We start from the raw sequence: 14,988 nt of genomic DNA, 5'->3' as shown, positions 1-14,988 counted from the left end.
TGCATAAGCACCACACTGCATCATTACTCGTTCGAATTAGCATTATATTTCAGATTAACTTGATTTCAAGTGTTTTCTCAGGGTGCTTCTTCCATTTTTACCAAAATACTGATAAGCCAATACCACCTGTGACTTCACTGAACTGTGCTGAACTGCACCCTCCAGGGCTGCTGCAAGTTCCTAAACTCAGCAGTTTTGGCAGAGTGAATTCCAGCAATGCCATGAAAAGCAGGAAATTTAAAGGGTTAAGATATCATAGCTGAAAAAAAGGAAAACAACATCAAAAGAAACCCCGAACTAGCCAAATGAAACAAAACAAAGAACCCCACAAAACCTCAGGAGTTTCAAATTTCCATTTGAGATTGGGAAATAGCAATAGTAGAGAAAAAGCTTTCAGGGGCTTTAGGAATCTGGTGATCTGAAACATTCCATGCCTGTGACAGATGATTATTGGCACATCGCACTTTTCCAAGGCCACCACCTCAAGAAACTAAAATACTTTATTTACAATTTTTATTTTATTACTAAATAGAGCAGAATGCCTGGAACAAGCAGTGCTCCATCTGTTTTCTTCTTCACCTCACAAACCATTAAGGAGACCAAATGATTAATTTGCTCACACCACCTTGAAGAAACACCTTTCCTTCCAGTCTGGCAGCAGCAGAAGCAGCCAGTTCTTACCCCCTCCTTTTACATGAGCCACTGTGTTCCCCCAGGTGAATGGGCTGCACACCAACAGGGGCACTGCACTTAGACTGGGTTCAGATGAAGGAGAAAAGCTTTCAAAACCTGTGGCTAGCTCTGTATGGATTTCCAGATAATGGTTTTATACAGAAGATGCTTCAGCATCCATCCATACACCTTTGCAATGTCTAAAATGTCTTTGCACAATGTCTAAAATGTTTTTTTAGAAAATCAAAGGGAAGGACAATACAGCCTGGCCTTGAGATTCATAGACAGAAACCAGCAAGGGCTGGAAATTTTCCCTCTGTCATTTGTTATATTCAGCAACCATGTCAGCACAAGTTCTGCATCCATCCACAGTAAGCCTCTTTCTCAGAAGCAGCACTGTATGAAACTTTTAAAGGGCAGCGGGGGGAAGTGAAATGGAGCAGTAAAACTATCCTTGAAAAGCACAGGGACCTTCCCAGAACTGATACATCGCTGACCTAACTCTACCTGAGCCTCCTAAAGCTGCTGACTCAGCCTGCCTCCTCACATTGTTCTCTGACCTTTGGTTTTTATTTTTCTGAGTAGAAAAAGAACACATGGACTCCATTAATACCCTGAGACCCTGCTTCTCCCGACAGTGACTTTTGAGATAAATACCTGAGATTTTAAATTTCATTTATTAGTAAATCTAAGTCACTTGAAAAATGAAGTGTCTCTCCTCCCTGTCTTGTAAGTACCACAACAGAAAGGACACCATCATGCATTTGCCCCATGCTGTAGGAAGTCCTGAACAGAGGCAGATGACAATTTTCTGTCCCTCTGACACCTTCCAAGCCTCTCTCCCTCAGTCAGCTCTGAAGGCAGGCTCTGTGTGCAGCTCCTCTCAGAGGGAGAGAGTTCAAGTGCCTTATTAAATCTTTCCATTTACCGGGGGAAATTCAGCCAAACTGGACTAAATCTACAGAATCGGAAATTTAAAAAGACACTGCTGCATACTTGTGCACTGGTTATCTTTCTTATACTTTTGTCTTGAAGCAATGGGCATGATTTTTTGTTAACTGAGAACCATACTAACAAGCAATTTTCCTTGTAACACACTTTAGTTGAACTCACAATTAACTGTGCCATCTCGCAGCACTCATCCTCAAGTGAGGCACATAGAAAACCTTCACTGGGTATCACAAAAATATCTACCAACCCTTCATGTAAAAGCAATAACAAAAAAAAGGGTTACCTTATTCTTTTATCTTCAACTTTTTTCAAGTACTCGTCTCTCTTCAATACTCCCAATATTGTTTCCCTTTCATGTTCCAACAAAAATGACAAATTGATGATCTCCAGGTGCTTCGTCATGATCCTGCAACAGCTGCTCTATCAATGACCACTTTGCCCAATCAATACTTCCAGTGATTTATTTGCACGAGTCCAAAGGCACGTTTGTGTCAGAGATGCAAGATCCGCACAGTCTAGAGGTATTTTGAAAAATGCTTCTCTAAATTAACTGGGTGGCAAGATTGCATTGCTTCTCCTTCCAGCTACACAAGAAATAATGGTTTCTCCTTTGTTTCTTCCTTGGGAAAGGCAGTCATTTTCCTGATTATTGAATGCCCTTGGGTCCTGGCCAATGCTCACTGCAAGACTTCGGATTGCATCCACCGCAGCTGCAACACCAGCTTCCTGAATATTTGTAGTTTGGAGCCAGAAACTCACTGGGTGTATTTATATCACACTACCTGAAAGTCAAAACAAACACAGGTGGGTGATTTTGAAATTGCCATCAGGGTCTGATTTAACAAAAGCTAAATCTAGTATTGGCTTGGAAGCCACTGAAGAACAGCCTGCAGAGTTACCAGGTTATCTTGGGGGCTACTTATACACAACTGGCATAAAAGTTTGGTGTTTTTTCTTAGGAGTAAAAAATATCATTGCTTCTGCAAAACAGATCCAACTCTCAGTGTGGTTTTTATCAGGTAAGGAGATGGAAGGTGATACACAAACTGAAGCACACAAGTCAATGCAAGGCAGAAATACAAGTCAGCAGTGCCAGTTTTGAGCTTCTTATCACTGAAAATTGGGAAACAAGAAAACCGTGGACAACTACTTTTGGTTAGATTTCTGCTTTAGACATACAGCAGCTAAGTAATAAAAACACACATGGAAAAAAATGTACTTTTATTCTCTGCATTTATTTTAATCGGAGAAAACAATACTACTAGCCGCCGCCAACAACAACAAAAAACCAAAAAACCAAAAACAAAACAAAAACAAGAACAAAAAAGAATGCTGGACCATTAAATTTGTTCTTCAATTCTTGAAAAAGGTGTTTCTATTCATACCATAAAACCAAGTTACTTGTAAGCAAAAGGAAGAAATCCAACATGTGAACTGTTCTTTGTTATTATCAAGAAGGTCAGGTTCTTTCTTGAACTGCCTAGAAAAATGCCTGGTGAAAGCAACTCTTTTAACCCAACCTTATCCTAACATCAGCAGTCTGGGGAGCATGGGGCATCAGCACAAATCTCACAGAGTCATTGCTTGTCTGGTCAAGGTGCTCTGAAATTCTGTTTGTTGATTTTCCTTGCAGGGGTAGCATGAAGCATTATTCTCACAGGGATTTATAACTGGGGAAGAAAGAACCAGGTTTTATTGGAAATGGAAAGCCAAGAGGTAAAGGGGAAAGATTGAGTGAAATAATTGGAAATTTGGGACAACAAAAGTGTTAAAAATTATCTCTGACGGCATTATTATTGGGTTGATGATGTGCTACAGGTAACCGGGGGGTCTTGCAGGACCACAGTGTAGTGGTATGGCAAGCAGGCTGCCAAGAACACTCTACCTTGTGAGATATTCTGGCACTGGGAATTCAGGGAGGATGAAAACTGCTTGATAAGATTAACTTGACATCTGGTAATTTCTCCTCAGCTTTTCTTTTAACTCTAAAGAGATTAGTACTCCATACAAGAGCCTCAAATATTCCCTTTGACTAAGCATGTCGCTGATCCTGGAGTGTCCTGGGAGATTTTTCTCTCAATCCAGGGAGGCACATATGACACCCAAAATTTCTAAAGCCATAACTGGGAATCCAGTTATTTAATTTGCCACCTGGAGGGTGAAATACACAAAGCCCAGAGTAGAACTAAGCACTGGTAAAAGTGATGGGGTCACAAAATGCCAGATAAGTCAGGCAAAATTTCAGAGTGCTACACACTCCTGTGCCAGATGAAAACCAGCTGAAATATCATTCAATTTCATTTCTTCCAGGGAATAAATCCTAAAACACAGAGGACTATTCAGCAAAATTTTGGTATCTAATGCTGACAACCGAATTATGGTGAACGCTGCAAATCTTGACTAGAAATCATTCCAGTCTTGTTTGTAAAGACAACAGAAACCATGTCAGAGTATGCAACAGAGAATAATGCAGAGCATTATGAAGTTTACCAGATGGACAGATAGACATAAATTACATTGATGTTACCCACATGAACAGAAATATATTTGTAGTAGATTCTATTCTTATAGAATGACAAAAATCAACTGAAGTTGAATTTTATTCACAATGGTTTTGTGTGGTTTTCTTTCTATTCTTTACCAAACATTCCTTGGAATTGATCCTTCAGTCACACCTATGACAAAAACCTTGTGGATTTTAACTGTCCTTATCACCTAACAGAGGCATTTGGCAACTGTCAAGAAATACAATTTTACCTGCTTACATGCTCAACTAGCTCTATGTAGATTAAAACTGGCAATTAACATTGCAAATTAGCAACAGAATTCTCTTAAAGAACCAAGACGGCAGCCTGTTTAATGATCTCCTGCTCAAAATTAGCAAGATGTAAACCCCACCAACAAGAGTCTTAGAAGCAGCATCCTCCAGTTATCTTCTTGCTTTGGTGGGGGAACAGCTCCAGCACCCTGAGCACATCAGCAATGCAGGGTTTGTGTGCAGGCTGCAGTAGCAGACCCGATGCTGAAACAGCCCAGTTTTCCTCTTTGCCACTTGTCCAGCATATGTGCACCTACCAGATAATTGACAGAAAGATTCACACTCACCTCACCTTCCAGATTTTCTTCTGCACTATGAAATTGCCGCTCAAAAATACAATTGCCTAACCAGATACTCCCTCTCTGATGAAGCTTCAGCAAACACCTCAAGAGAAGCTCCTCTTTGCTCAGAGAGGCTTCCTTCTGGACATGCTACACTCATCATCTCTGCCTTGGTGATATTCTGTACCCCAGGCTAGCTGAAGTAGTGGCAGCAGTTAACTTTGCATAAAACAGGTTTTCCCAATCCTTTTATAATTCTTAGACAATATTACCCTTGCCAGGCTAACTTTTAGGACTGTAGGCACTGCAGGTATCTTTTCCCCCTCAGGAAGCAGATTAGTAAAAAATCCTTGTTCCTGCATCCAACATCACTCCTGCCTAATTGGACAGATTCTGTGTTGAAGCTCTAAAGACTGCTGCTTGTTCTGCCTTGTGCTGGTACAAGATGTGCCAAAACATCCCCACCTCACAGAAGGAGATCCCCTGGCTTGGCCCCCTGCCCTCTGTGGTAAGTGCTGGGCACTTCTGTGGCACACGTAGATGTTAAACAGCAGAACAACGTCATCACAACCCACAGGAACATTTGCTCTATAGGAAAGGAGACTAGAGAGTTAAAATAGTAATTTTAATAATCTACCACTTAAGACTACCATGCTTTGGACAACACATTATTAGAGACCATGCCTGTCTCAAATTAAGGCTTAATAGGAAAATTTGCTCTTCTTCCCTGCACTTCTTTTGCTCTCTCTCTAAATGGTCCAAAATAAATTAGCTGACAGAAGCTGAATCATGAATCAGCCTAGGGTTTAAAAACAAAAACCAGCCAGCCAGCCAGCCTTTAAAAGGTGACAATGCTCCTTTTAACAGACTTGTGATGTTTTATTAAGTAGCCCTGGGGCTGAATAGGAAATGTAGTTGTTTTCATCCTGAAGTGAGTGAAGATTTCATACAACGGAGAATTTGAGGAGCACTAAAATGTGAATTAGGACGCTGGGAAAAATGCAGACTTCTCCTAAATGGATGGGCTTTGCTCTAATCTACATTCAGTATGTAGACAGAACATTAATTTCTTAAGCCAGAGGAAAGCAATGATCTGACATCAGACTTGCAGAGGAAGGGTGGACACTTCACTCATTCCTGCTCCACTGTGACAGGAGTGAATATGAGGCCGTATATGAGCTTTTCAAGTCAGGGGTTTTTTTCCCTTGCCTCATGGGAAGGGTGGAAAAAATGCTCAGTGAGTCTATCCCCCATGCTTTTGCCACTTCTCTTACCCCCACAGAGATGTATCTCTAGAATGGAGTTTTACTCTCTGAAGCTGTTGTTGTGGGAAGATGCATTACAAATACCATGCACTTATTAGCATAAAACAGAAAAAAATAAGCAAAAAATAATAAAAAGGTACAGTTTATCCTGCATATAACTGCTTTCACTGCACTCAGGTACCATGTCTATCCAGAGATCATTTGCTCACCTTCCCAAGACAAAAGAATAAAGGATTGCCTAAAAAATAAACAACAACAACAAAGCAAACAAGCAAGGGGAAAAAAAATCATTACAGTGTGGGAGGATACAACATTTATTTTTTCTAGCTCTAGCTGCACTGCTTCCTGTGACAATTACAGTACCCCCAAAAGTGAATCTTGCTGAGGGACATCAGTTCAGAGCCACAGGAATTACCGTGAATCCACTGCAATCGGTGATGTTTGCAGTCACCACAGGCACAGTGACCATGAATGTTCCTGCCACAGGCATCCTCCTAAGCCCAGGAGGACAACAGTCCAAAACACTTTTGTTTATCTGTTCCCTATCTTCCTGGGAAAGGAGAAGTATCCTGCTCTCTAGAGACAAAGCGGAATTGAAGCAAGATAAAGGGAGAGGAATTATTCTCTTTTCTTCAATGGCTCTGTCATCACATTGCCTGATGGAAGAAATTGCTCCCACAGCTGAAGCATTATGTTTACTTAGCTGGAAGCCAGGACATGAACGATTTAGTGACTCAGCAACAGAGGCAACATTTTCCGTGTGCAGTGACTGCAGTGGTACAGGAACCACAGCATTGCCTCACATTGCTCGAGTGATTGAGCCTCCACCTACTGCTGGCAGGAAATTCTTTGCCAGCAGAGAAGTGTTGTTTGCACTACATATATTTACTAGCATGGGTGTATTTAGGATAAATTGTATTTTCATACTGGTAAGGAAATTCCTAGCCAGAGAAGCCAAATGCAGCATGGCTTGGCGGCTTGTAATTGACTTCTGCCACTTAAGAAGCTGAGATGGATCATCTCCTGAAAAGGCACAAATCCCTGCTTGAACCAAAGCTGCATGAGGTACAACAGCCTAGCTGGAAACTGCACAGGAACAGCATTAATGGCATTACTGACTCTTCCCTGTGCTTCAGGAAGCCACAGGTTCTACCTCCCAGCTCAGCGCTGCACTGTAGATCACAGCATGGTGAATCTAAGCCCAGCACACGCAGCTTCAACACTCAAATGAAAAGAGGCACATATATCTGCTGCCTAAAACACACAAATCCTCTGTACACTGGGTTCATTCACATGGGGGTCCAAAGTAAAGCTCAAAACTACAACGGCTTTCAGTAGAAAGCCACCAAAGCACAGTCCACATCCACAGCTGTTTTTCTCTTTTCTAAGGCCCCCAGCCATATGTAAGCCAATGATGGGGGAAGGAGGGGAAGGGCTGCCCACATTAATTCTAATAAAATAGCAGGAAGATGTAAAAATTCACAAGTGGAAAGCTTACCATGCTGAAACGGTAGCGGCCAGCTTGGTTCCTCCTGCTCTCTTTTAAGCATGCTGCTTACAGAATGCCATGAACAGGAGCAAGAAAAACCAGCTTCACTTCCCAGCAATGTGTTTGCAGAGGGCACACGCCCAGGTGAGCAAACCAGATGTCAGCAGGTGCTGAAGGACCAGGAAATGCTTGTTGCACAAATCAACAAATTTGTAAGGTGAGAAAGAAGCAGTCGAGACACCAAAGTCAAGTGGCAAGGAAGGAAAACCAAACCACACTTGTTGAATGTGATCTTGGTTAATTGCACATGGATTAGATCAAGTGAGAACTCTGGTCAGTATTACAGTGTAAATAGTAAGCAGATTCTTTGGTTAAGAACAAGCTTCAACGGTCTTTAGAGGTAAGAGCTGGAAGACTTATGACCTGGGAAGTCAGGTATTGCATTAAAGGCAGGATCATGTCTGAGTGGCAGCAACAGTGATTGAAGAGTCATTTGAAGCACAAATTGGTATCAATTACAGCGAATACAGGCTGAGAGAGAAGCTGAAAATATGATTCCTTATGTCTACTTCTTTCTAACTAGCACAGTATGAGTGTGTTTGACTTCAGGGTAATTAGAAAAACTCAGATTTGTTAATCAAACAAACCCAATGGATTCAGAAGCAGTTCATTTTTTAGGTCAGGCACAATTCCAGCTGTCTGGAAATGTCTTGGCAGAGCTGTCGTGTACCTTCCTACAGACTGCAGATCTCTTCAACCACAGTCAATGCCTGCGAGCTACAGCTAATTTCTACAATTACTGTAATAATATTTCAAAACCAAAATCATGAGTGTTTAAAGACTAGAGCAATAATGTTAGAGCTCATTAAGTCTACGGAGCAGACCTTGCTGCTTAAGAAAGCAGTAAATTAACTTGCCTGATTGTACAAATAAGAGAGCTAGGACTAAGCTCAGCATTGACAGCCTGAGCATTCATTAAACATTGCTCCTTCTACAGGTCTCCTTCTGCTTATTTTTCAGCCCTGATAAAAAGCACTAAGTAATACCAGAAAAAAAAAAAAAAAAAAAAAAAAAAATTGCATTTTCTGTTTCCTTGCTGTAGGAATTTAGTCTCATGAAACTGTGCAGTCAGGTTACAACCCTCAGGAACGGGGAACAGCACTGCCCAGAGAAAGCTCACTACAGAGACACTGCTGGATGCCTCCCCAACGAGCTTGGGTGATTTTTCAAACTGGGAAAGAAACAGCAGCCATCCAGGCAGGGGATCAAGTGCAGAATAGACCAGAGGTTGAGAGAACACCAGGCAGTTCATTTGTGAACATAAGCCCATGCTCCCTAGGGATCCAACAAAACAATGAAAGAATTTAACTCCTTCAGAGATGCTTTGGAATAAACAAATATCTAAGAATTTTTCCTATATTAAGAGAAGATTCAAGGCAATCTTCATGTTTAAGATAATTTATTTACAAAGAGGAGGCAAGGAGTGGGAAGAATGACATGATAGGGTGGCAACCTTTTTCTTTTGTTTTGCTCGTCTTTGGGTAAATATGGTTCACCTTCCTGGCTGAGTATTTAGCCAGAAAAGAAGACACTTCCCAGGACAAGAATGAAAAGAAAATTCAATGCATCAGTTTGCCAAATCAACAAAACCAAACAGATCTGAATCAAAGAATGAATGAAGGAAAAATATTTCTGCTACTGTTAAGCAAATAGCATCTGTGCAATGTTAAATCAGCCATGAAAATATGAGTTAGGGCTTGAGTCATCTCAGTCTTATTGCTTAGTCACAGTGTGTGTTAAGGCAGCAATTCATTCAGCACTGAACTTCACTTTAATATGTTTAGGTTAATCCCTGCATCTTTATACTTTCTGTGATGAAATGGAAAGAGAAGCAATAAACTGAAGTTTAGAACAGAATGGATTTATACACAGTTGTAAAACAAACTCTAATACTGACCTTACACGTTTTGCTTAATGCATAAATTATGATTTAAACAAAGACTCACCATTATGAAATTTAACTAAGACAAGTTGAAGAAAATTTATCAATTCTTTACTTCTAAAAATCTGCAGCACCCTTTCCCCACTTTAAAATAGACATGGCGTTTTGGAAGCAGGAAAAAACTTCTTGGCATTGAATTCTTGTAGAAGTTGAAAGCAAGTGCAATGCCAGCAAGATTCCTGATTCTTTCTTCTAACCACTAGCGTTTCTTTATAATATCAACACAGTTTAGGAGTAGTTAAATTGATACATACTGTGTTATGACATGATTGCATCTGACACCAGGATACACAGGAATGAAGCAGCTTGCACAGGACACCCCAAACCCCTTCTCATGTCCATTACTGGTCAGATTTGGTCACAACCTTTATTCATCCTCCTTAAATTCCCTGTCTACTCTTCACTGGGATTTGAGGCTGCATCCACCATCATGTTATGGGATCCCTGGGGCAGTGGTCTGTACTGCAGCACTGTTACAGGAAGCTTCATCTGACATGAAGTAGAAAATGCATGGTAAAGCAAGTAGACTATTTTCATTACTTAACAAGACTCCCTCATAAAAAGAGAGGGAAATCCCTGTTTCTTTTAACTGCAGTTGGTGATTGACTGAAATGTGAGCAGGTTTATTTGGTTTTTTTTCCCCCAGCAGAATTTTCTCACCAAAAAACCAGCAGCAGATATGTTGCACAGAAATGGATGAAGGTCCTTCAAACACACAACAGAAATCTATTTGTATCTTCCAATTCAAATGTTTTCACTAATTTTCTGAACTAAGAGAACTCCAAAGGAAGTGCATTCACTTCATCAAACATTTCATTTTGCAGAAAGGCTCATGACTCATCTGAGGTTTAGTCCACTTGAAAAAAAAATCTGTTATAGATTTTGCTTTCTTCATGAACAAACCAAAATGAAATTCTCTCTGAGATCTGCAGGAGGGCTGCAGGAAGAATTTTGAGGAACTGCTGCAGAGTCAAAGAGGGAAGGAGAATCTACAAGAGGAGCCATTTGGGAAGGCATCCACCAAGCCAGAGAAGCCCTCTCTGGGCTTGGGGAGAAGGTAGAACAGGACTGGTGTGTGAGGGCTTTGAGTGAGCACAGGTGCACCTGGTGTGTTGTCTGTAGGAGGTGAGAACCTCAGTCCTCCCTTATTTCAGCCTCTTTGATGCCAAGTGCTCGTTTGCCTTTCTGCCTCAACAGTGGGGTGTAGTAACACTCATTTTCCACTATTCTTGATAATTACTTCCTGCTTGATTTAACAAAGCAACACAATTTGCATTTTAATGAAAAGAGCTAAGTTTGAGCTCCACACATACCAAAGGCATCTCATACATTATATGACTTCTCTCTGTAGAGGTGTGAAAAGCCTTTAGGAGATTCACCTGTACAAGGTAAGGGTTTTGTGGATTTTGGACTGGGCAATCTTTAAGGGTCCCTTCTAATTCAAACCGTGACTCTATTCTATAAATTCTCTTATTTCTTCTGACCTAATCATTCCAGTCCATCTCTATAAGCAACAGAGAGAAACAGGCATTTCCAGGGCATGACTCACCTCATCTTCCCAGCAACATTTTAAAAAGGTCAGAGAAGCCCTTGTCTGGCAGCATCCATTTCTCACCACTGACCGTGAAGGGGATGAAACACGACTACCTCAAACTCAGGCATGCAAAACATGGGAGCAAATGTGTCCTACTTCTCATTGCCAGCATAAAATTGGCTGTTCACAAGGACTCTTGTCCAGAAACCTACCAGAGGACATAAACAGCTTAATCAGAGAGTGGGATGAGCTTGGAGTGTTGTTTTGTTTTCCATTAGATACAATGCTACAACCTTTTTCTCTACAAACAGCAAATAAAGCTAACAGGTCTGTTAAATCTTCCATGAAATGCAAAATGCATCAGTGTGTTCCTCCAGAGTACCTGCCTCAAAATGAAAATGGTTTGAAAGTCTGCATATATAAGAATATCATTTTCCAAAATTCTTGTGGCAGGCAGGAAAAAAACCCCACAAAAACCTAGTTAGGAAATGTATTCTCACAGGTTACACTGCTGTCTGTTCGAAGTCTGGGTTGTGTATCAGCCATCAGAGCCCTGAGGATCCCTCTCAGCGGGCAGAGGAGGTGGTGGACTATGTGGAGCCTTCCTTCTGCTTCCCAAGGTGAGATTTGTAACAAGGTCTATCCAGAACAGCTCAAAGTAACAGGAGTTGGTCTGTGGGGAGCAGCCATGTGTCCTGTATGGCTGAGGAGCTGAGTCAGATCAGTGAGAAAGGAGCTGGACTCTGCTGTTGGATCTCCTTAGGACCCCAATGAATCCAAGGAGACTGTCTGCCAGCAGCAAGCACAGGATCAGCACCTTTTTCACACACTGCATGACAAAGAGAAGTGGCAGATTCCTCTGAAAATACTGTTTTTCTAACCAGAGGGACACCTGGGATGGCTTTCATTGGCATTTTAAAACTCTGCCCTTGCAGTGCAGCCCATCCAGTGCCTCAGATGGATGTCTGCTGAGGCAAGGGCGTGCAGCTGAAGCTGACAGTGCTGAACAGACTGGCTTCTGTCTACTTTGCACAAAAAGCAGCCACAAACCTTTGGCAGCACAATCTCCAGCAGTGGTCACTGAGCAGCAGCCAGGGACGGGGCCAGATCAGTGAAGTTCAGAGCTGCAGAAGGGATCACTGTGTGGGAAGTGCTCCCAACCAGAAGGAACTGGGTGCAACTGCTAAAGATCACTTTGCAGAACATGATAGAAGATGCCAGATGTCCACTGCAGAAATACCTTACAACACCTGAGGCCCTGACCAGTCTTCGCCAGCAATCTGAATTTTTCAAACAAACAATATCTAATATACTCAGTACTATTATAGTTTTTGATAACTGTAAGAAAAGGACCACAAGATTTCTTATCCTCCCTTCTGGCTGTGATCTGCCAAGGCAATTCCATAATATAATAGCAGTGGGTGCAGTACAAACAGCAGGAAGACACAGAAGATCTCAAGAAGCAGCTCCTACTCCAGCACAGACACACCTTTAATCATGTTTCTTCACTACAGGTTCCCTTTGTTACCATACCATACACACCATACACACCTCCCTCTTTCCATCTACATGTGTAATTCCAGTGGCACCAGAAACAAAAGAGTTTAAGAACCTGGAAGTAAACTTCCAGATTATCTGCCCATCCTAGGGCTCCTTGTCCAGATTTCCAGAAGAACAGGTGCTGGGCACAGGCAACATACTACTAGGACACCAGCTTTTAGATGAAATGGGAAAAGAGAAATTATTCAGGAGAAAGGCTGCACAGAGCTGCATTCACAGGATATTTATCACATCTTGACCTTTCTGCAGCATCCTTCTGCCTCCTTTTGGCCAAGATTTACTGCAATTATCTGCATAATAAGTGTTTCAGCCTTTTAATTACATTTGCAATACAGACAGCTTATGCCACTTGAAATTATACCAAAATTTGCCATTATGTGAGGGTCAAACTACTCAGTGGTCAGGGTTTGAGACAGAAAGCACAGTGGATGCACACTTCCAGGAGACAATCTGTGAAAAATCTTGCAGAACAGAACAAGCTCTCTGAGATGGTCAGTGTGCACAGAGAAGGCAACCAAGTCTGCCAGCCCAGAAGGGATGGTGGCTTGTCATAGGTTAGTACAGTTTGGTTTTTTACTTATAGAAGGATATAGAATAATTCTCTGGGTCAGGACCTGGGAATTGCTTTAGGAAGGACAGGGACCTATCAGAGGGTTAGTTGGAATATTGGCATTTTTTCTGACCACTGAAAATTGTTGGCTATGACTTAGGGAAGTACTGTATAAAACACCTTGATTTCCTGTAGGTGGGTCCTTTTCCTTTTTCCTTTGTCCAGAGAGAGACAGGTAACATCGAGCTGGGCCTGCTGCTCCCCATTTTTGGGGGGAGCTGGCCTGAGGCCTGGCTGGATTCCATCGGCTCCTGGGTGAAGGGGGGGAAGGAGAGGTTGCTGTTTTGTAACAGCTACTTTCTTCAGACTTCTCTGAAGCAGGGAGAAATCTCTGCTGGACCCTGATAAGAGCTATGGGCACCATTTAAGCTGAGGCCACCCTGATTTACACCAAGGGGTGGGCTGAGAAGGCATTTATGATCCTGCCTGTTTGTTTTGTGATTCCGGACTGCCTGAGTGCTCTGATCTCTGATGTTTCTGTGTGAGTTCTTCCTCCCTCATCAGCACAGCCTTGAACATCTAACACCACGAGCTACAGAGAGAGAGACAAAGACTCCAAGCAGATTTAACTCTTTCTTAGCAACATGAAGCTTCCAGAGCTTAGCCCTTCTGTGAGAGAGTAAGAAAGGACAGAGTGAACATAAAGAACAACAGCATGAAGTCAGTAGCAAGAGTGAAAAGACTGTTGGGACAGAGGGTTGAAGAGTTGGTTGTTCCATTCTTACTTGAGCTATGGAAATGAACTCTGTATTTAGATCATTCCTTTAAATCATGGGAAAGATATGCATTTGGGGAGATGATTGTTTTGACTTGTGTGTGGATTTGAGCAAAGGTGTTTGTAATGGACTAAGTAATATTAATCCTATAAAACGCTTGAACAGAGATAGAGATGAGAAGCTCTTGTGCCAGTGAAGAAGTGAGAAGATATCTCTGTACCTTGAGGTGAAAAATCCTTTGCTTTGGACTTATTCATCTTTAAAAGGTGACACCCCAGTATGCAAAAGTCTAAGACCCATGACCCATAAGCACCTTGGGAAGCTGCTCCTGGGAGGGTCACAAAGGCAGGTTTCTCCGGGCGGTTGTTTTTGTGACAGTTTAAAACCCACAAGAGAACTGTTCTAAGTTGTCAGTGGGATCCATGACTTTTAAGAGAGACTCTTCCCCTAAAGAATTAATGAAAGACTACTGTCAGATAGTGAAACTGACTGAAAATGACAAGTTTTATCTCTTTATGTTGTTTTGTAAGAAAGCAAACAGTTTGTAAGGAGAGGGAAGAGTGGTTTTTTGAACTTCCATTCTGTTTTAGTTTTTTTTCCAACTTTCTTTTTCCTATTCTTTTAGCGTGTGTTAATGAAACTATTTGTTAATTTTTAAAGTTGAGCCTGCTTTGTTTTTCTCCTAGTCTCTCTCCCACAGAAAGAGTAAGTACTAAGACCAAAAGTTAGTGAACATGAAACCGGTACATGGCCCCATGTCCTCACCTAGAAAGAACACCTCCAGGATGGCCTGGACACAGTCAGGAGCTGCTAATAGTGGTGTCTCTTGCCACTGGTGCTGCCTCTTGCTGCCCCACAGCAGGCAAGCCATCACAACTTGACTGTAAAGCCAACTTCCTCATTTACCAGTACAGCTTTAAGTGCTAAGGATATATTTATGGAAACCTGGTTAATCATTTCCAGTGTGAATAGAACTACATTTTTCCCAGTGATCCAATGCTAGATACCCATGTTCCACAGTTGAGCATTTCTCCTTACATACCCTGTGCAGCAGCTATGGTTTAATAGATGCCTTCAGGGAGTACATAGG

At 41.8% G+C, this 14,988-nt stretch overlaps 1 protein-coding gene across 7 annotated transcripts in view; it reads right to left on the bottom strand.

Moving 5' to 3' along the window:
* Positions 1–14,988, bottom strand: part of SYTL5 (synaptotagmin like 5) — a 77,518-nt gene that overhangs the window by 47,525 nt on the left and 15,005 nt on the right. For 6 of the 7 annotated variants that reach the window (XM_040057088.2, XM_040057089.2, XM_040057086.2 and 3 more), the window contains one exon: positions 1,907–2,405. The exons of the other annotated variant lie outside the window; for it this stretch is intronic. In XM_040057088.2, coding sequence (XP_039913022.1) covers positions 1,907–2,025 — 119 coding nt within the window. In that variant the 5' untranslated portion in view covers positions 2,026–2,405. The remainder of the gene's footprint in view (positions 1–1,906; positions 2,406–14,988) is intronic. 7 annotated transcript variants of the gene reach the window in all.

The sequence above is a fragment of the Hirundo rustica genome, chromosome 2 (assembly GCF_015227805.2).
Source record: "Hirundo rustica isolate bHirRus1 chromosome 2, bHirRus1.pri.v3, whole genome shotgun sequence".
Taxonomy (NCBI): Eukaryota; Metazoa; Chordata; class Aves; order Passeriformes; family Hirundinidae; genus Hirundo; species Hirundo rustica.
The sequence above is the reverse complement of the archived record's forward strand: the minus strand, read 5'-3'. Positions and strand labels throughout refer to the sequence as shown.